The sequence below is a fragment of the Trichoderma evansii genome, assembly GCF_050947405.1.
Source record: "Trichoderma evansii strain SZMC 28006 chromosome Unknown GGI43scaffold_1, whole genome shotgun sequence".
In the NCBI taxonomy this organism is placed as follows: Eukaryota; Fungi; Ascomycota; class Sordariomycetes; order Hypocreales; family Hypocreaceae; genus Trichoderma; species Trichoderma evansii.
In genome coordinates, this window is record NW_028145205.1 from 3,588,762 (window position 1) to 3,609,529 (window position 20,768).

At 48.1% G+C, this 20,768-nt stretch overlaps 6 protein-coding genes across 6 annotated transcripts; 3 read left to right on the top strand and 3 right to left on the bottom strand.

Moving 5' to 3' along the window:
- Positions 1 to 1,237: 1,237 nt before the first annotated feature.
- Positions 1,238 to 3,523, top strand: GGI43DRAFT_392233 (uncharacterized protein). The gene is made up of 2 exons (XM_083204535.1): positions 1,238 to 1,939; positions 2,019 to 3,523. The coding sequence occupies exons 1-2, from the start codon at positions 1,575 to 1,577 to the stop codon at positions 3,124 to 3,126; spliced, it is 1,473 nt and encodes a 490-aa protein (XP_083066772.1). The 5' UTR covers positions 1,238 to 1,574; the 3' UTR covers positions 3,127 to 3,523.
- GGI43DRAFT_392234 (oxygen-dependent protoporphyrinogen oxidase) lies at positions 3,514 to 5,916 on the top strand. The gene is made up of 3 exons (XM_083204536.1): positions 3,514 to 4,218; positions 4,358 to 4,966; positions 5,041 to 5,916. The coding sequence occupies exons 1-3, from the start codon at positions 3,742 to 3,744 to the stop codon at positions 5,779 to 5,781; spliced, it is 1,827 nt and encodes a 608-aa protein (XP_083066773.1). The 5' UTR covers positions 3,514 to 3,741; the 3' UTR covers positions 5,782 to 5,916.
- Positions 5,917 to 6,471: 555 nt separating this feature from the next.
- GGI43DRAFT_420193 (mediator complex subunit MED14-domain-containing protein) lies at positions 6,472 to 9,655 on the bottom strand (the record flags this gene model as incomplete). The annotated part of the gene is made up of 3 exons (XM_083207779.1): positions 6,472 to 7,858; positions 7,923 to 9,109; positions 9,176 to 9,655. The coding sequence occupies 3 exons, from the start codon at positions 9,653 to 9,655 to the stop codon at positions 6,472 to 6,474; spliced, it is 3,054 nt and encodes a 1,017-aa protein (XP_083066774.1).
- Positions 9,656 to 11,056: 1,401 nt separating this feature from the next.
- Positions 11,057 to 13,047, bottom strand: GGI43DRAFT_420194 (glucose-6-phosphate dehydrogenase; the record flags this gene model as incomplete). The annotated part of the gene is made up of 6 exons (XM_083207780.1): positions 11,057 to 11,172; positions 11,234 to 12,173; positions 12,251 to 12,595; positions 12,704 to 12,724; positions 12,805 to 12,880; positions 13,031 to 13,047. The coding sequence occupies 6 exons, from the start codon at positions 13,045 to 13,047 to the stop codon at positions 11,057 to 11,059; spliced, it is 1,515 nt and encodes a 504-aa protein (XP_083066775.1).
- Positions 13,048 to 14,205: 1,158 nt separating this feature from the next.
- Positions 14,206 to 15,373, bottom strand: GGI43DRAFT_392244 (uncharacterized protein). The gene has a single exon (XM_083204537.1). The coding sequence runs from the start codon at positions 14,995 to 14,997 to the stop codon at positions 14,728 to 14,730; it is 270 nt and encodes an 89-aa protein (XP_083066776.1). The 5' UTR covers positions 14,998 to 15,373; the 3' UTR covers positions 14,206 to 14,727.
- Positions 15,244 to 16,497, top strand: GGI43DRAFT_40833 (60S ribosomal protein eL33). Its single transcript, XM_083206346.1, has 5 exons — positions 15,244 to 15,513; positions 15,576 to 15,585; positions 15,780 to 15,875; positions 15,944 to 16,044; positions 16,108 to 16,497. The coding sequence occupies exons 1-5, from the start codon at positions 15,489 to 15,491 to the stop codon at positions 16,203 to 16,205; spliced, it is 330 nt and encodes a 109-aa protein (XP_083066777.1). The 5' UTR covers positions 15,244 to 15,488; the 3' UTR covers positions 16,206 to 16,497.
- The last annotated feature ends 4,271 nt before the right edge of the window (positions 16,498 to 20,768 follow it).

Sequence of the window (20,768 nt, forward strand, 5' to 3'; positions counted from 1 at the left end):
CAAATATAAATAAACAATAATACTTAATATTAAAAACACACAAATTTATTAATATCCAACACATTATATATATCTTTAAAAAAAAAAAAAAAAAAAAAAACTTAAAAAAAAAAAAAAAAAAAAAAAAAAAAAAAAAAAAAAGACGCTCTTATATATGTTGAGCAGCAGGAGACGCAGTAAAAACTACTTGTTTATATAAGATATCTCTGTATGGTACTCTCACTAGAGCTGTTCGCCATGGCTATAATTTCCCTATTTGTTTGCTCCCCACTCGCCACTAGCTCACTAGATACTCGCGCTCTTGGCTTACAAGTACATACGGCGCCGCTGATATTATCTCGCCCTAACGTGATACGACATGAGAGCAGTAGTAGGTATTATGATATAACCTAGTGTTTCGTCGCTGGGAAAAAGTTTGTGGTGTTACAGCTGCTAAGCATTATTACCCGGCGTTTACCTAGCTCTCTGAGATGTACAGTACGGCGGCAAGGTATCGATAAAGCTTAGGCTATGGGTTTGCATTCCATACTCTGGAATGTGCTATGCAGTAAGGTAATGGGCTACCACCTAAGCTTCTTTTATAACAAACTGGTTGAAAATCGCATATTCAGCGATTTTCAATTATATGTAGCTACAAGATGTACGTAGGCCATGATGAAGGTCAGATTTGGAGATGGTGGGGAGCTTGTAAATCTGCTCGGCAGATTGCCGGATTGAAAGGAGCTAATCTGCTCTGAAGAGACGGCTGGGAAATTAGTTCTTTGAAAGGCGTTGTAAGCTTTTCATAGCTTTTCACAGCGGAAAGTAAGGTGAAGAGGAACGGATAATAAATATGGCACATGTTTCGTTTATACGATGCGCCGAAGAAGTCCAATTCTTTTCATCGGCGCTGAAAGTGATAACACGCATTCATACTGTTCATCTTTGAGGCTCTGGAGATGTTAGCACCTTCTTAGGTACCGGTGCTGCTGAATTAGTAGAGCAGGTACTTCGAGCTCGCACGGCTCTTGGGGCAGCTGACGGCACGTGAGGATTCTAGTTGAAGACATTCGCCCCCAAAAAAGAATTTGAGAGCGAGCAGCCGTTTAAAGACTTCTCAATACGTGTGAAGACAGGTTTCACTACCGATAATCAAAGAATTGCTATGTCGATTTAGCGTCAGCCTTCAGACAATTTATCAGAAAAGGCGAAAAGCTTAGAATGCCTGTTGAAGCTATTGCAAATCTTGATGACAAACCGATTCGCCACCAGCAAAACGCGTCACGTGATATCATTCTGACCCATTCTTTTTGGCTCCCTGGCAGCCAAGAACAACTTTGAGAACCTCAACCGCTACATGTGAGCCAGACCAGGTCTATTCGCTACACCGACGCTCTCACATCTGCCGTGATTACGCATATCTTCACGATATCTATACATTTCCCAGCACGCCTCGAGGGACAATACAGGAAACGAATCTCTTTGCCGCGCGATCCTCTCCCGTCATCTAGATAAACGCGTCTTGAAAGTGGGACACTGGCAAAAAGCTGTCGCCGCACTGGTTGTCCAGACACAACGATCCTCACTTCGACACCATGTCTCTTGAGATCGGCCTTGGCACTCCGCTGGCGGAGGCACTCAATGCTGCGATTCTACCGAAGCTACTTGAGGTTGGATGGGGCACTGGGGGTAGCGATGACTCTGCGCTCGCCGAATACATTATTCTGATGCTTGTCAACGGCAAGACACAAGACCAGATTGCCGCTGAGCTATCCGGAGACCTTCTAAATCTACCGCTTGATGACCCTGTCGTACACGAATTTTCCAAATGGCTATTCGAACAGGTTCATATTCTTAGCGCGCCAAATGGCCAGCAAAATGGCGGCGACTCTATGGGCGACGCTGCAGGTGGAGATATGGATACGGATATGGGCGCTCAAGATGTATCTGAGCTGAATGCGTAAGTACTATTCACATTAATGAAGCCTTCATGGCACATGCTAGAGAATCTCCAGAGCTAACCACACCTTTTTTTGCAGGCCCACCGGCCCCCGCTCAATGCGCAACGGCAATGGCAACTTCAGAGGAGGACGAGATAAGCGAATGTTTGGACACATGTCCAAGGCCATGGATCGATCAAACGATAATGTTCTTCATCGAGTTCGCGGGCAAACGGGTAGCGGAAGAATCGATACACATGCGCGTGCCCCTCCAACTGGCCCACGTGGTGGCCGCGGCGGCTTGATGCGGAATCACAACAACAACAACAACCGAGGCATGGCGGCTGGCGCAATGCCCGGCGCTCCTGGCGGACCAGGATTCCCTCAATGGCAGATGCAAGGCCAACCTTCTCAGCTGGATGTCATGGCCATACTGGAACAGCAAAGCCAAATGATGCTGGAACTGTCTCAGCAGATGATGAACAACGGAAACCGAGGATTTGGCCATCAGCGACGAGGAGGCAAGTCTCTGTTTGAGAGAACCCAAGACCCTCGCCACAAGAACAATTTCCGCCGAGGCCAAGGCTCGAACCAAGCTGATGCGAACGGGGAGGAAGTCAACATGGAGAATGCTGCCGAAGGCGAAGATGTTGACATGGGTAAGCGCGACCCTCCAAACCCAGACGAGACGGTCTGCAAATACAACCTTCACTGCACAAACAAAGACTGTAAATTCGCACATCAGTCCCCAGCAGCGCCTCCTGGTGTTTCTGTCGATGTCAACGATATCTGCAGCTTTGGTGCTGCCTGCAAGAACCGCAAATGCGTCGGACGCCACCCCTCACCAGCCGCAAGGCTTGCACACCAGAGTGAACAGGACTGCAAGTTCTTCCCCAACTGCCAAAACGCTCGATGCCCGTTCAAGCACCCCTCAATGCCTCTTTGCCGCAACGGCGCAGATTGTACGACGCCAAACTGCAAATTTACACACGTTAAGACCAAGTGCAAATTCAACCCCTGTCTAAACCCCACCTGCGCCTTTGTACATGAAGAGGGTCAACAAGGAGGTTTCAAGGACAAGGTCTGGACTTCTGAGCAGGCACAGGGTCACGTTAGCGAGAGAAAATTCGTGGATGATAACGTTGAAGAGGAACTTGTTAAGCCTGAAACAATGGAAGAGACGGTACAGTATGAGGTTGTTGGTTGAGTCATAGATGGGGGAGAAGAGAAACCAAACGATTAAAAGTTTCTGAACACCATGCATCTTGGGCGAGAGTGCTTCTGCTTCAGTTACTTAAAAAACGGTCATTTAGCCCTTGTATGAAACTGTTTTGGGCTTGGAGGATCTGTACGATTATGCTGGACGTATATGTTTCTTATCACGCTTCCAGGGCATAGAAAGGCGTTTTTGGACTGGGAGGTAATGGGCTTTTTACGCGGAGATTTATCACAAAGTTTTATACACGCCCTTGGTTGGCATTCTGTAGTAGCGGCCGGTTATTTCGGCCGGAGGCTCTCACAATTCGAGCCTAGCGACGGATAATAACAGATATTTCTTTTTTCTTTCTGTAATTTTTTCAAGAATGATAATGATGTTCAATTGACCTATTTGAATCCGGTGAAACATGTTTGATTCGTCTCTATGCAGATCTCATAACGGTATTAGCTGATGACGCCGAGGCGGGACTGTGTCTCTAGAGCGCGGAACAAAGTGGGACCCGATCTCCGATCATCTAATGTAGTAACCGGAAAGCTCCAGAGGTGGCACCACCAAGTTTCCATGCTCAACCAGAGCTCGACAATGAGCAATTGAACGACAGCCATGAGCCTACAGCGCGCAGAAGGCGCTGCAGTGGCTCTCCTCAGGTCCTCAGCCGCCTGGAGGAGAAGCGCCGCCTTGGCGACAGCGACCCACCGAGCTGGCTCCTGGCGCATTCTGAGCCGCGGCCTGAGTTCAACTAGAAGCAACAGCAGTGATAGCAGCTCGATCGACGACGGAGACGCCGCGCCGAAACGGAAGAGGGCTGGAAAGCTACCTGATGACGCTTCGGTAGCGGTCCTAGGTGGCGGCTTAACCGGTTTGACGACTGCATACTACCTGGCCAAGTGGCTGCCGTCAACGACCAAGATTACCCTGCTGGAAGCTAGCGATCGGCTGGGTGGATGGATAAGGACCGATAAGGTCCCTGTGAAGGTTGGAGGTGTCGAGGGAATAGTGAATTTTGAGCGTGGACCGCGGTCATTTTCATCGTTGAATAAGAGCACTTGGCGGTTTGATGATCTCGTGCTATGGGATTTGGTGCGTCTATAACTGCCCACCTATGTTGCCGGATTGTCACCCAGAACATGGTCATTGGAGCAATGGATGAATGTCAATTTGAAAGAATGAAAGAAAAAATGGCTAACAAGATGCGTTTACATCGTTGCTCCTAAATTAGGCCCTCGATCTAGGTCTCAAAGTTGCCTCGCCGCCTGATCAGCCACGATACATCTATTACCCCGACCACCTTGTTCCTCTCCCCCCACATACCAGCTTTGCCGCCTTTGCCAGAGAGCCTGTCGTTCTCGAATCTCTCTGGGCAGGATTTGGATACGTGTGGCGACGGCTCTTTAACAAAAAAGAAGGAGTCCCCGTGGATGACCTTTCCATCGCAGACTGGATCTATCACGTTACAGGGAGCCGAGCCGTAGCTGATAACCTGGCCTCAGCCATGGTCCATGGCATTTACGGTGGCGACATTTACACCCTCAGCGCACGGAGTGTTCTTGATCGTTTTTACTGGGTTCACTATATGCCAAATTTGGGGCCCAATTTACGGCACATGGCAGTTTCAGAACAGACCTTTATGGAGAAAATGGCAGAGGACCCTCAGCTCCGGAAGCTTGCCCGGCAGCCCAGGGGTGCGCTTTTGAATTTTGGAGAGGCTGGCATGGAGGCTTTGCCGATTGCGTTGGCGGATGCGCTCAAGGGCCAGGCTAATGTCGAGGTTAAGCTTAATGCTAAGGTTACTGACCTGGATTATGACACGGTTACCAAGCAGATCAAGGTATGATTTTACATCTTGACATGTTTTATTTACTTTTTTTCACCATCCGACTCTTATTAAATTATGATATTTAGATTAAATCTGGGCAAAACTCAACCGCATCATCTGAGAAATACCACAAAGTCATTTCAACTCTCCCTTCTCAACACCTCGCCAGCATCACCGACGATATCCCTAGCCTCAAAACCTCTCACTCCGTCTCCATCATGACAGTCAATATCTGGTACCCCCAGACTAATCTCAAGCCTCCCGGCTTCGGCTATCTCATCCCCCTATCCGTACCACCTGAGCAAAACCCAGAACGCGCACTCGGTGTCTTCTTTGACTCTGACGTTGGCGTCAAGGGTCCCAACGAGCCTGCCGGCACAAAGCTCTTCGTCCTCATGGGTGGGCACTTCTACGACTCAACCAAATCACCAAATGGCTCAACTGTGCCCATCCCAACTGAGGAAGAGGCCATTCAGCAGGCAAAGAGGATTCTCGAGCGCCACCTCGGCATCCCGCAATCCACTCCTTGCCACGCCATGGCCCGCCTCGCCAAGGACTGCATCCCCCAGTACGACCGCGGCCACCTGGACAATATGATTTCCGCCGATGGGGAGATACACGAGCAGTTTGGAGGCAAGCTCGCTGTCGCGGGAGGATCTTACACGAAGGTTGGCGCCATGGGCGCGCTGCGCAACGGCTACGACATTGCGAGGACGGTCGCCAAGGAGGATTGGCTTGCGACAGGGCTAGAGCAGATGGAGTTCCCGACTCAATTCTGCGGGGTGCCTACAGAGAGAATTCCAGTGAGGAAGTTTAGACGATTTTAATAAATGTATATTGAAAAGGGGGCAGGGGGCAAGGGGTAATGGGAAAATCGTGTGATTTTCTTTCCATTATATATTTAGAGAAGATACGCATCACCACTACCTACTCTTATTTTGTCACAATATATATATATATATAGACCTTGGATAGTAAAATGGATATGTTGCAAGGATATATACACTTACGTTAAAATTAATTACTAGGCATCTATCTCATAATGAACATTCCCCTTTGAGAACAAACAATCCAAGCAAGTCGTTTCTCTCCATGCCCTCGAGCCATTCGTAATCTCTTAAGCATCGCAGCAAGAGTGAAAAAAGATGATTGTTTTCTCTCCCTCCCATATTGATTAAAATCTTGCAAAATATGCCCCCCTATTATCCAATTCACTCGCTGAGTTATGATAAATTTTTGTTTTTGTTCGCATGAGGTATCATTAGGTTGAAAAAAGCAAGAAATAAAAAGAGCATTCATGATGCCGCAGAAACCCCCCTCCCGGTTACCGAACCGAAACCGAACCAGCCAAAGCCCTTCCCAAAGCTTTTAGAGCATTAGCATTTGCGTCTCTTCACCTCCCTTTTTGTACTCCAAGTCTATACGTATCCCCCGTAAACGACCTCCTTCCAGCTGAAATATATGTGTTCGTCCAATAACGAGCAAGCTCTTTCCACTCCGTCGTAAATCGAAGATGATTACGTCTCTTTCCCTGGTGAGGTTACAGCTCCCCTGATCGCCTTATCGATCGCAAGCAGCATCTCCATTACGCCATCATTGGCCTCAGCCGCCGCGCCGGTGGCAAGACCGAGCCAGTTGTTCCCCTTGCCATCCCACACGGTCTTCAGTGCTTTGCTAATCTCGTCGTCTGCTGCTGCATCAGAATCAGAGCGCCAGGCGTGCCACCAGACTTGTCCGCGGCGGGGCCTTATCCGGACGTCTAGGCAGATGGTTTTCTTAGTCTTCTCCCCGGTGCTGCTGACCCCAAAAATGTTATACTTCAGATTCATCCAAGTGAGGGATTTCATGCTGAAATTCAGTCGACCATGTCCCTTCTTCGACAGCTCGTCCCACTCGGCATCTAGCTGGTCAATAGCCTTCAATGCTGGTAATGATACGGGCAGCCAGGCCATCAATGAACCGATGCCGCCTTCTGTGCTCGCTAAGTTTCTTGCGAGATCAATAACACGGAGATGGGGGTTACCCTTCTCTATGTGGATATCAATGTCTTCGTTGGATAGATCCATTTTCACTCTCCAACGCTCAGGAGATGGAATTAGAGCCACAGTTTCGTCTTTTGGTTGTGTGGATACCGGCGCACTATAGCAAAATACGACCGCCTTCAGTGTGATGGATTCGCCAATAATTGAACCCTTGGCCTTCTCCATAGCTTCGAGAAAGTTGACAAATCTGTCTATAGCCTTGACTCGCGACTTGAGAATGTCAAATATTGGCTGAGTGACCGGTCGTTGTATTTGCAATACAAATTCGCCTCTCTTAGGATCATAGGTAACATTGCGATCGACCATGCCCTTCAGAGCCAAGAACTTGGCTGGTCGTCGGACCCTAATCACGGCTTCAGAGGTACAAACAAGGTGTTGAGCCGTGGCATTACTTTCGTCAGTCTCTTCTCGACTGGCCACTGCATGAACACCTTTGAACCTGATTGCCATCATGTCCTCTGCCCACGGCTGCTTCGCAGATGAAGATGATCCCGACTTTGGACGTATTAACGTAAGAACCTGTAGATCCTCATTCGATTCAATAACGCCACCATGGCTCTGAGACGACATATCTTCTGCTGCCTCCTGCATCATCGAAGGGAAGATGATAGACAGTGCCACTTCGATGGATGGCATCCTAACCTGCTGCGGTAATGACAAGTCGGCACTACCGCTCGACTGGCTCTTGATCTTAAGCCGACGCAGCTCTCTCATATCGATTGACTGGGCTATCACGCCAGCCGCAAATGTATTCAGGTTATCCCAGAATGTACCAGATACTTGGGGAGCTCCTTTATTCAACGGAAGGCGGGTTGAGAATTTGGAAGCGCTATTTGAATTTGGAAGTGAATTTGCAGGATCCCTGGAGATATAAACGGTCAGTTTGAGGGACGAAACGGGTCGAGTTATTATCAGTATGCACTTACGTCTCAAGCAGCCACCACTCATCCCTGTCCAAGCTGAGGATAACAACAACAGACCAGGCTGATCCCCATCCTCCGTGCTGAAGCCATAGCGTTCGGCTCCATTTACGCATTTTGGTAATTGACCTCAGCTCATCAACATTGACGGGCGCTTTGCGGACAGACCATCCTCTTGCGGTTCCCATTCGGCCTAACTCATCTTCTATAATCGCACACCGCAGGTGCTCCAAGAAGTTCACACCGTCTTCTAACGGATTTTTGCTGTTGTTTAGTTGAAGCTCTGGCTGCATTGAGAATTTCGAGTGCGGCTTCATGGCGAAACCGCCACTTATCGGTTCGACCAGGAGCGACACCGTGCCCCCGTACCCTACCTGAAGGGCTAAGCAGGAGGATACCGGATCAGCTCTGGAGATATTGAGTATCACACCGGTATCGCGATTCTTGAACCTCGGGGTTGCCAGCAATCCAGAGTGAATGTTTGAGAGGATAAACTCAATGTGCCGTCCAACGATGTCATTTAGTAAGGATTCCGCTGATAGATTCTCAACGTCCAATTTAATCTCGACATCTTTAACCTCTTTGTTGTCGCGATACCATTTAACTACCAAAGAACTTGTCGCTTTCGGATCCGGTCTGCCCCCCGGCTTACGCCCGCTGCTTACCGCTACAATAATCCAGTTTTTCAGACCTGTAGCTGTCGATCGAGACGTCCAGTACTGGATGGCTAAAGCCCGATTCAAAGGCTCCACTGCCAATGTACCACTCCATGAGGTTCGGTTTAATTGCAGCGCTTGACGTTTCAGCTCATTGATCTTTGCAGTCAATACAAATTCGTGTAAGAACTGATAGCAGCCAGCCAATCCATCTTTCGCAAGCGCTTCGTTTACGCAGTTCTCCAAGAACGCTCGTAATGTATCAGGAAGCGACAGTGTTGCTGGTCGAAAGGCGAATCTGAAGTCAATAAACCAGAATTGCTTCTCAAAATCCTCATCGGCAATTGTCAGGTCAACCTCGAACTCTCCCGCAACTTTGAAAGTCACCCGGCCCGAACCAATCGTATAATTTTGGAATTGATAAGGTATCTTATCGAAATCATCAAGATTCAATCGCAAAGAGAGTAGCGTATCTAAATCGCCAATGCCCCTCAGCTGCTCCTCCAGTGTTAAAGGAGGCAGCTCTATGTATTGAAGCTTCAGACGCAATCATGTAAGTAAAAAAAAAAACATCATAAAATTGGGACAGAGAAGATAACTTACATCAGGCATCCATGGTGCCTTTCCAGTGGCAAGAATCTGCAATGCCGTCTTCAGATCAGGGCTTGGCATCCTGGCATAGGTGAGATCTCTCTTCACATTTATGATATTATCCAGAGCTGCGTCGTAAAGTAGGCGCTGCTGATCGATGTGAAATTTGAGATCAATGAGCTTGCTGACCATAGAAGCCTTTCTGCTCCATTCCGTAATAACCAATGCTTTGACCCATTTTGAGTGCATATCTTGTATGAAATTCAACAACGCTCCCTTCTTTTTTAGATTCTCCACTGATGTATCATCCGGGGCGCTTTGGGTATAATTTGCACTACCATTTGTAGCGGCGGTAGATATTGGCATCTTGGCCAATTCGGCAATCTTTTCCTGTACCATGTTGTGGGTAGACTGGGCGAGTCGCGTAAGAAGTAGGGATATCGGTATGAAGCCTTGCGTTATGTGAATGATCTCGTCAGGAAGGTTGTTCATCCTCGATACTTGTTCGGTTGGGGAATCTGTTCGTGGCCCGCCCGCGGCCCCTCCATTGACAACATTGTTTCCGTTATTAGCTGTAGCCGTAGCTGGCGCTTTTCCTTTATCTGGTGCAGCTTTTGATCCATCAACGCTCTTGACACCGTTGACTCCGTTTATAGCCGAGTCTTTATGGTCTGAAAGCGCACCATTTTGGCCTCCACTCTCCATATTGACGACGCCAGGCATTTATCGAACCACGGCAGCAAATTTGCTGTAGCTCCCTACACAAAAAGCTTACTGCAGGCACCACGCCCCCCCTAACAACGCAATAAGCGCGGCTTTGAGAGAGATATCAAGCTGCAGAGCGCGTATCATAGACGAGAGAGATTCTGCCTTTTTGTGAACCGCGGCAGCGGGACGTGACCATCGAGGTCGTCTGCACCGATGCGGGTATCGGGCGCGCGCGTTAGAAACGATTTCGCATGCGGGTGTAGGAACCGGGTTGAGGTTCTAGCTGCTGTTCCAAGGATGCCGTCTCAGCTCAAAGCGATTGATAGATATTATCGGTAACGGTCGAAGACGTTTGCACGTGTTTGAATGGATTTCGTTTCGGAAGTAGAGACTGTTGCGAAGAAGATTGCCACGGTAGAATGGCCGAGAGAGTGCGAACGCGGTTTGGATCCAGGCAGCGATTGCTTCAATGACCAGTGATTCGAAGCGTGTCGTGGTCGGTATGCCTATGTAGAAGAGGATAAAACACAGGCGCGGGTTTGGGAGTCAGTCGGGTGGTTGATGGTGATGCGCCAACCAAAGCCACCCTTCTCCGTTAAAGATTCGAGTGATACAACCAAGGCTGGCGGACGCCAAACGCTTGTCGGCGATATCACGTGAGTAGCGGCGCACGGACCATAAAAGCTTCCAAGCACTACTGCCGGTGCTAAAAAAGGTTAAACTAGTACAAACGTGGTAATGGAGCCCAAATAAAGCAGGGAACTTTGGAAGTACGAAGGAAATACTCGAAGTTTATCAAGCAATACGATAAGTTCTTTTCAAGTATTACTTGCGAAATATGTTAGGAGAAGCTCTCTGCAATTTCATGACTACCCAGTATCTGTAGAACAGATATATGCTTCGAGCCAAGTATCTAGAATTTTTGAAATACTTGAAATATTATCCCCAGTCCTAGGAATCCAGTACGACGCTCAAACTTTTAATAATATCCACGTCACCTTACATGCCTTTCTTGACCCCTATTATACGCCCAATACGTTACACTTTGGGACGGATGTATATATTGAATTTTTTTGTTTCTCTTTTTATGTTTTTTTTAACTGTATCAAATGTTACTATGTTTATTCCACCCAGGATCCGCGATAACATATGACAAACATTGCGCAATACATGGCAGCCAGCTACTTACAACTTGATAGGAGCAGCAGCAGAGGTTGTCGGCCACTGGTAGCCGGCAGCGTCACTGAACTTGTATCCATAGGATGCTGTGAAGTCATCCAAAACAGCGGGGCCTCGAGATCCTGTAAAGGTATGTTAGCGTAAGCCTAGATTTTGATAAAATCAGATTAAAAAAAAACTTACCATAGGGGTATTCCATGGGAATAATCTCCTTGTTGTCCTCTAGGTAGTGTAATAGGGGAGTGAACATGCGCCAGCTTGCATCAAGCTCATCGTCACGAACGAAGTTGGAGTGGTCGCCCTTCAGGCAGTCAAGCACAAGCGATTCGTACGCCTCCGGGATCTTGAGGTCCGAGAATCGGCGTCGGTAGGTGAGGTCAAGTTCAGTGACGACAGTCTGGGTGCTGAGGCCGGGAAGCTTCGAGTTCATCTTAATGTAGACACTCTCGTTGGGCTGGATGCGCATAACAAGCTCGTTTCGGGGAATGTCCTTGAAGATGCCGGAGGTGACATCCTTGAACTGGATTCGGATCTCAGTCTTCTGCTCGTTGAGGGCCTTGCCGGCCTTCATGATGAATGGAACGCCGTCCCATCGCTCATTCTTAATATAGGCGACGAGAGCACAGAAGGTTGGGCATCGAGAGTCCTTTGGCACGGTATCGTCTTCCTTGTATGATGGCTTGCTTCCGTCCAATGATCTTCCATACTGTCCGATGATGACGTTCTTGGGCTCAATAGGGGGCATGGCTCGGAGGACTCGCACCTTCTCGTCACGGATATCTTCAGAGTCGAACGAGATAGGGCGCTCCATAGCCAGGAGAGTGAGGACCTGAAGAAGGTGGTTTTGCATGACGTCTCGAATAATGCCAAACTCATCAAAGTAGCCTCCACGACCCTCAGTGCCGAACGGCTCCTTGAAGGTAATCTGGACATTGTCAATGTGATGTCTGTTCCAGGTAGCACCGAGGAAGGAGTTGCCGAAGCGCATGATGAGAATGTTCTTGACCATCTCCTTTCCAAGGTAGTGATCAATACGGTAGAGCTCTTCCTCCTTCCAGTCGGGCTCCAGAGACTTCTGCAGCTCGCGAGAGCTGGCAAGATCCTTTCCGAAAGGCTTCTCAATCTGTAGGCGAGTGGTTAGACGGTGTCGACGAGAGAAAAGGTTAATATCGGCCATATCAGCCACCAAAAAAAACTTACGATAACTCGGGCAATACCTCTGGTAGGGTAGCAGCATCGCTTCAAGTGCTGCGAGACAATGGTAAAGACGCTAGGGGGCAGTGCCATGTAGAACAAGCGATGCGCCTCTGGCCATCCCTTCTCCAGATCATTGAGGTGATCGTTCAAGACAGCAAAGGACTCATCCTTGTCGTACTGACCGGAAACGTAGCTGCACAGGCTGGTGAACTCCTCCAGCTGCTGCTCAATCTCCTTGGTGGGCGTCTTGATGTATGATTTAACCCTTCGCAGGTACTCCTCGTGGTCCATCTTTGTTCGGGCATAGCCAATGATTTTTACGCCCTGAGGCAGAAATTGGTTTCGGTACTAATGAGGGGACTGGTCAGCCGATGCACCTCTCGAGGCTTCCTACACCCTCTTCCAAAAAAAGAGAAAGTCCATAGCCTATTCTGTGGTTGTGGTTGGGCTGCTTACCAGGCCAAAGAGCGCGGGGTACTATGAGTTTTGGAGAGTCTATGTCAGCGCAAAGGTCGCAGAGCGAAAGCTAAAGCTGCGCAGAAACCGATGATTCTTACCGTCTTCTTCTTAGCAAGATCTCCGGAGGCACCGAGAACGACAATCGTCGTGTTCTCCTTGAGTTCGATGGTTTGGCTGCATGGCAATTGTTAGCAAGGCGCGCGTTGTTGATGCCATTTGCTGTCGTCTTTTTTGCTGTTGGCTCGACCCCGCCGCGCTGGCAAGCTTGTCGGCAGCGTTTGCAGTGACGATAGCTGGTGTCATGGTGGGGTTGTCGGTACTTACGGCTGGCTGTGATCCATTGCGACGGCTGGCCAGATTGCTCTGGATTTGGGTTGGGTGACGCAAAAAACTGAATGCTCGATAGGAAAAGAGAAGAGGTAAACAGCTGGTCTGCCGTTGAGCGAGGATTTGGGTGCAGTCGCCGGTACGTGCCTGAGGGATCAGCGTTGGGTGTTGAGAGAGAAGAGAGAGCTTGGGGGACCAGAGGATCGAGGGGGAGGGACGCGGTGGGCTGCTGGTTTTTTAGGCGACGGGGTTACAGAGCGCTGACGGAGTTTGGAGCTCTACCTAGAACAACAGGTGCTGTTAGCCCTTTTAGAGCGCCCCCATCCTCCGTTCGTGCCGCAGACGCCATGGCTAAGGCACCTGGGCCGCCCCGTAAGGTCATCATCAGGCTCGGAGTATCTGCAAAGGTACTGAGTACTCCAACCTGCTAGCTGCTAGCTGGTCCCTGCAACACTGTAGTCATGTAACCCGTTGAGCTCCTCTCGAGCGTCATCTCCACCATCCATCTGGTTAGTAATTTGCCCGGCTGGAGTCAACCGATGGAAGTTGCCGCTCCTCGGTGATGCTATGGTGTCTTTGTGCTGGCAAAGTTGCCAGACAAATGGAGGTCTCAGATGACGGCAGCGGCAACGAGTTTCAGCAACATATTCTCATCCACATGGCAAATCCGGCGTAAGTTTGGTTCCAGATATTGTCCCCAGATAACGAGCAATCACTGCTTCTCCAACTGGAAGCTTATAGATGCTTATAGATGCGGATAGATCACTGCTAGCCTAATATTTGCAGCGGTAATCGCCGTGGTTACGCCTGGTGCATGTAGCATTATATGCGCCGAATGCCTATTTCGGACGGAGTACCGAGGGGTTATCCGCAAACCGAGTTGGAGACGACTAGTGCTAGGTAGTAAAGCCTACCTATTGCCCGAAAGAGTTTATTTTTGGGGGTCAAATCAGATATGCGCTTGCTAGCACGCTTGTTGGGACTATCTGGTGAAGGGAATATTAGGAAACAATACACAATAAATCTCATTCTCGTGGCGTTATATTGCCCATCAAATCCTGCAACCACTAACAACGGCCGCTTGATACTTCAACTCAAGAGACACAGGGGAAAAAAACGTAGCGAAGATGCTAGGCTTATCATGGATTAGATTCGATGCCAGAAGCATACTGTACATAGCAACGAGGGATAATTGCTTAACATTTAGCTGGGGAGCAAACTGCTGGTAGTTGCGGTACTACGGACTTCCGAGAACAACCTTGGTAATGAGCAACCTCCAACCTACACACTACAGTATCCCTGATTCAACGTCAGGTGCAACAATTACTGGATTCCGTCAATGCGCTTCGCTAGGGATTTCGTTAATTCCGCTGGAGCCGCAATAAGTCCTCCAAACACCGCAGTTGGTGGACCAAGGAGTGGACAGTAATGCGTCTATCTGCGAGTAATACAGGTGCTTCGAGGAGGATTGGTAAGCCTGCTGCCGTTTCCTGCTCGCTCGCCCCGGCCAGGCCCCCTCATGGAGCCGGGAACTTTTAGACGGCCTGTGGTTGATCAGTCGCCGCACCGTCCGAGACCAGTCCGGGCCGGACTAGAATGGCGAATGGCCTCGGCGGGTTTGATGCTTGGAACTTTGGAAACTTTGTCCGAGCATCGATGCTACAGGTACCAAGGACAACCCATCTTGGATAATTCTACTCTTGTCCTGACACTAGCGCCTTGAATAACGGCAGCCTTTTTAGGATAAAGGGGACTCCATTTTGAATTTCGCGATGGTACATAATAGTAAAGTAGTCCACTATCATAACTCTGGCGCCTTGCGCATTCTGCAGCTGAGGGAGGCAAAAGATCTGAAATGATACCGAAAGGACCATCTCCAAGTAAGCGACGGGCCGAAAAAAGGAAGAGGAAAAAAAAAAAAAAAAAACAAGCCGACGAATAGTGACAGTGGACTTGGAGAGCATGCTATGCTATCTCACAGCCCCAACAGATCTCATCCTACAAAGCACCAGAGAGAAAAAATATTCGAGTCTCTCAAGGTACCAAAGGAGTCAAGATAATAGGCCTATCATCTCAACCCGGATAGCTGCAGGCGCGAGGATAGAGAATACACCAGAGTCTTCAGAGTTGCGCCGTTCTCGGCACAGGCTGAAAGCTTCTCCAAAACGGGTTAGTCCATAGAACGCTTTAGTGAAGAAACGAACTGTGGCTGTCGATGTTCATATCGCCAAAAAATGAGGCGGTGCAGACGCATCTCAGCCACAGTCGCTACACATTCCCAGATTGCCCTAAGCCCACACGTGATTCCCCAGGGCTCAAATTTTCGTGCTAGAGCCACCACACACCATATCGCATCCACCCCGTTGCCCTCAGTTCGACATCACGACAAACGACGAGCAGCAGACCTCTTAGTATTTCGGTTACTTGAGAGGGCGGAAGCTACACAACAGTCAAGATGCCTTCCGAAAGTGGTCACAGATGTAAGTTGCCATGCTATTGACTCTGATAAAATTGGCGTCTAATTGTACTAACTTTCCGGCAGTATACGTCAAGTAAGTAAACGCCGATCGCGACATTTCGAAAAGAGCAGAGGGAAGCAGAGGAGGGAGTGGTGCGCTTTAAACTCTCATGAGAATCAGTCCACCATATGTCGAAACTCGTCCCTCTTCAGCGAAAAACATCCCGCGACTGCTTGAAATGAGAACCGAATGAATCCGAACGTTTGACTAACGGAGAATCATCATAGGGGACGTCACCTGAGCTACCAGCGCTCTCGTAACATCACCCACCCTGGCACCAGCCTGATCAAGATCGAGGGTGTTGATAGCACAGCCGCTGCCAAGTACGTTTCTTGCGACTTCTCGAATAGTGGTGTTGGAGGACTTCAAAATACTAATTCCAACGCAATAGCTTCTATGCTGGCAAGAAGATCGCCTATGTCTACCGAGGCCAGAAGGAGATCCGCGGCACCAAGATCCGCGTGATCTGGGGCAAGGTTACCCGACCACACGGTACATAAAACTGCTCTCGCTCTTAACAGCCTGTGAAGAATCCAGCTAACGCTCTTTAACCAGGTAACTCTGGCGTTGTCCGCGCCAAGTTCGCCAAGCCCCTCCCCTCAAAGTCTTTCGGTGCTTCGGTTCGCGTCATGTTGTACCCCTCGTCGATTTAAATCGGATTTCGGAATGGAGTTGGTAGTGAGGGCGGTTCTCATTTGGTTGCATTGGTCGAGGCAAGGATAAAGCATATCGCCTTGCTTTGAGGCATTTCAATTAAAAAAGACGTCAAATTCCCAACTTTCCGAAGGATGCAGAAAAAACCTGGGCATCTGTGACTTTTGACGTATGTGGCAGAAAATTTTTGGCGAATTGCAGAATGGAGATTCGAAACGAAACGAACTGAGGCTCTGGCAGACCAATTCTTCTTCTCTTTTTTTTCATGTCTCCTCAAAAATTGGCGCCGGTTTCGTTACTCGGTCTGTGGGCTTTTTTTTCGTGTATCCATCCGGCAGGCAAATGCCAATCTCATGACGAGTTGCATTTCGAAGGAACTGCACATTAAAGAAAAAAAATTGAAAAAATGATACACGACAGAGGGCAGAGAAACGTGATCGATACCTGCTTGTTTACTGTTTTATATTGGCATTAATGGAATTTGCATCGCGGTTTGACAGTCCAGTCATCCGCTCGCGGTAGTTCTCGTATAGAGAGGATAACCGTTGGTTCATTCTTACGACTTTAATGCTGCTGTGTCTCCTATTTCTGGTCGCAATTCTTCCAAGTAATCCCATCATGGTGAAATCTATTTTGACCGCCCTGGAAAGGAGACAAGATGGCCTCGGTATAAGTTGCGCAGCATTGTATCCAATATGAATCATTTCGTCTCATACGAAATATCCTACCCAGAATAGATTGTAGACTGGAATTGGTATAAACACAAGCTACTGGGTATTGGTATAACAGTGGCCGGGTTAGCGCATTAGACCTTGTTTCTTTCATGTTATACACAACCCTCATTATCTCGCAATTAATTGTGGCATTCTGCTTTTGCGTGAGATTGATTTCCACCGTGTTATACATAACCCTCATTATCGTGTACCATGTTGTAAGATTCCGTTTTTGCTCGAGATTAATCTATTCAATACATGCGCTTGCTGCATTTCATCGTCCAACTGCTGTGCCCCCTTTCCACGTGAAAGTTACCAGTATATTACTAGGCAATTGGGCATATACATGAAGTCGAAACTATACATTTACAAGGACTATACATTTATGAGGAATATATAGTATTTACAATGGCTATACATTTATGAGGACTATATAGCATTTACAATGGCTATACATTTACAATGACTGTACATTTACAATGACTCTACATTTACAATGATTATACGTTTGCAATGACTATACATTTGCGAGGGATAGTAGGAGGAAAAGAGCAAATAGACCAGATTTAAGCATTGTTTATGTTATAAAAGAGAAAGTTATTCATACTCAGTTCAATATAAGCCAATTATACAAACAGTCTGTTCATCAGATTTCATACGACGACATATGCAAAGCAGAAGTTGGCTGAGAAGATTGACTGAGCATATACTTTGATTATTGGAGAGAAGACTCCAGAGATTTTACTGATCCAGCTGTCGCATAAAGATCACATAATGATACTGAGGCATAGCCTATAAATCTATCATGTAATTCTATATAAATAATATACGGAGGCCATATCTTTATTTAGAATAATAATGTATACCATTTTCGCTACACCAACGCATACCTTATACATCATGGCATCAACGATAAGTATCTACATATAGCAAAGCGCCAGATATTGAAAAAGGTGTAGAATACGCGTACGTATTCCTGGTCCCACTCCTAGGGCAATCATAGAGTATCAATTGTGGATTATATATGACTTATTGCCGTCAATGGCAAATTCATTCTAATGATTTGTGCGTTTTGGCGTAAAACCACCGCCTCAGCATGGCATTCGCAGAATCACGTTATAGATGCTTAGCCAATCCTATGGTGAGTGGCCAATTCACCAACCTCCATGTGATTCACAGTGGCAAAGGGTGTGTGTAGCAATTTCTCAAAAGAAAGGAATGCATTTGACGCGTAACGAGTAGACATTGAAGTCCATAACATGTATACATGCCTCCCTCTACAGTGCTTGATGCCAGCGTGGACCATTCCTCATAGGTACCCATCTAGTGTAAGCAGCAGTGAAAGTTACTTACAATTGTACTAAACCAATACCATGTCTCATCTATATCATCGGTACGCACTGCATTGAAAAAAAAAAGTCTTCCTGGCCACACGTAATACCGCATCAAACAAAAAGAATGATAAGCTCATCAATCAAACACGCACAGAAAATACCAGCCACGGGAAGCGCCATCCCAACCCCCTCCCCAAGGTCACGCAACTGCAAGCCATGCTACCTTGGGGCCACGCCATCCCACGTCTCTAAACGGCGCCGGCGGATTGGACAAGGGAAACAGACGTGATCCCTGTATTTTTCTCTTTTCCCCTCCTCAAATACCACAATCTGCCTAATTACTACCTTGTAAATGCGTGCCACTCTCTCATATGCCGAGATAGAAGCAAAACAGCTAGGTCAAAATGCCCGGGAGGCTCGGAATAGGAGCTCTTGTGTGGCGTAGGCGTTGATGCACATCAAACTCCTTGTACGAAGTGTCTACGGCCTTGTTTTTTTATAGTTCATATTCTTGGGGTCGTATTCTTAGCTATTCTTAGCTCTTATCGCCTGCAGCTGTATTTTGATATCAACTGTGGTCTTTTGATGATAGTATTGGACATTAAACAAGAGCTACGATAAGAGCTACTACTACAGAGGGTGCCCGATAATCTTACTGTACTACCTTATTCTTTGTACGAAGCAAAACTCAAGAAAGTAATCATGTAATCAGGAACACCGGGCGCGCCATAAGAAAGCATTCCGCCACGCAAGGAGGTGGCTCAATGGATAAAATACCGAAGAATCGGTAACGGCATTCCAGGCGACAAGAATAGCATCAAGTGGTGCCTGGGCGTGTTAGTCCCACGGCTTCCATGCTAGTAGCCAACCACGACACGCCAATCGCTGGGATATTTCAGAAGGAAACAAAAGTGATGTGAAAAAAACATGTAAACAGTCAACAGATGAGGTCACTAGCTCTTCCGAGGCAGCCCGTGAACCAACCAACAGAAGAGCTTGTACTGGGAATAGTATGTGCTACGGCTGCTAGCTGCTTTTTCAGAACATTGTATGATACGGGTCTACGGAATGATCGACGCTGCTCTCTTATCTCGGGCATGAAGGTCGGATTGAGACATTGCTAAATATGTAGTCACAAGGCCTCCCTTGCCCCCAGCGCTGATCGACAATTGTAGATGCTGGTGCCATTGGGCTTCGGAGGAAATGCAACATGTCGTAAACATGACAATTGCATTATGCCGGGGAAGAGAGGGCTAAGCACTGAGGCTGGCAGCCAATTCGATCGTGCTGGAGGGGAGGGAATCAGAAAATCGACAAGCTCAAAAAATTGGCAGCAGGTGCCCCTGAACGGAACGGCTTATCCTGGTTAGTTCTGCAGCACGATGAGGTGTAAATACGTCAATGTGAAAGAATCGAGAGAGGGAGAAAAGGCATTAGGACTGGGCGGTGGCTTGCTCCCCAGCTAGTTTCATGGCCGATGGTCGAATCAGCGTTTGCCATGCCTGGTGTTAGTTTGCGCGCATGAAAGCTGCATGATTTGTTTACCTATTTTAATCGTTTTGATTGACATTGTTTCTCGTCAGCGGTTGATGGCCGATGGGCTTCCCACTTGGGCATATTGATTCCGTGGAATTGCGAAAATGGGGTGACGGAAGTAGAACAGGACTAGGCAGATGCAGCCGGACTTCCAATGCGTTCATCCGCGAAAAATACGATCTGGTACTAGCCAGTATGGCATTAGCATCTGTTGTTGCGTACTAGTATTTTGGAGGGGAAGTAAGATATCAATATTTACCCCATACGGTCTGGCAGAGGCTGGAAGTCGCTTGCAAGGTTGCGGGAAAAAGAAAGAGGGTGTGAGGAGCGCCAGAACACGAAGCCTGGCTCTGGCGCTTGTCCAGGAACATAAGGTACATGCATCCACGGCATGCACACGCCGTACAGGTCAAGTAAGCACCTTGGCTGTCCGGCACGGGGTTATTGCCGCGCAAGTCACACAGCCTGCGGGAGCATGCAGCTGGGAGAGAGGCTGGCAGGGATACTGGAAGTAGTGCCTGGATGCATGTCTGGCCTCGTCATGTTGAAAGCCGTTTTGCCATTGCATTCGAGCCGCCACTGCCTGTCCACAGCCGTGTCTTGGAAAAACATTGAGCCTGTGCCACAGCCAACTTTAAAATTAAATTACATCGCCATGTACCCGGCTGAGCGCATAACGGGGCTCCCGAGTGATACGGCATCCGAGAGAAAGAAACAGAAAAAGAGAGATAAGGGTCAAACTATGAGCCAGCCGCAAAAGTCTAGCAAAGGCCAAAAAGAGTGAAGATGCAGACGATGAAGGCCTGGTGGCATATCGTGGAGATCAATAGCTCTTCCATTAGAGTTTGGCTCGAGGCCCATCAAGGCCCGCCCAAGCTGCCTATCCCGGCATTTCCCAGCCAAATCTGTCGACGATTGCGGGTTAAAAGAAAGGATGACAACGCGCGGCAGCCCGTGGCATATCGTATTTGTATGTCAC

Bases quoted from the DNA above. Each gene is read 5' to 3' on its own strand.
- GGI43DRAFT_40833 (XM_083206346.1), top strand. From the start codon at position 15,489: ATGCCTTCCGAAAGTGGTCACAGAT. The intron at 15,876-15,943 runs GTACGTTTCTTG...CCAACGCAATAG, and splicing joins GATAGCACAGCCGCTGCCAA to CTTCTATGCTGGCAAGAAGA. The intron at 16,045-16,107 runs GTACATAAAACT...CTCTTTAACCAG, and splicing joins CAAGGTTACCCGACCACACG to GTAACTCTGGCGTTGTCCGC.
- GGI43DRAFT_392244 (XM_083204537.1), bottom strand. From the start codon at position 14,997: ATGCTCTCCAAGTCCACTGTCACTATTCGTCGGCTTGTTTTTTTTTTT.
- GGI43DRAFT_392234 (XM_083204536.1), top strand. From the start codon at position 3,742: ATGAGCCTACAGCGCGCAGAAGGCGCTGCAGTGGCTCTCCTCAGGTCC. The intron at 4,219-4,357 runs GTGCGTCTATAA...CTCCTAAATTAG, and splicing joins ATCTCGTGCTATGGGATTTG to GCCCTCGATCTAGGTCTCAA. The intron at 4,967-5,040 runs GTATGATTTTAC...TATGATATTTAG, and splicing joins CGGTTACCAAGCAGATCAAG to ATTAAATCTGGGCAAAACTC.
- GGI43DRAFT_392233 (XM_083204535.1), top strand. From the start codon at position 1,575: ATGTCTCTTGAGATCGGCCTTGGCACTCCGCTGGCGGAGGCACTCAAT. The intron at 1,940-2,018 runs GTAAGTACTATT...CTTTTTTTGCAG, and splicing joins GATGTATCTGAGCTGAATGC to GCCCACCGGCCCCCGCTCAA.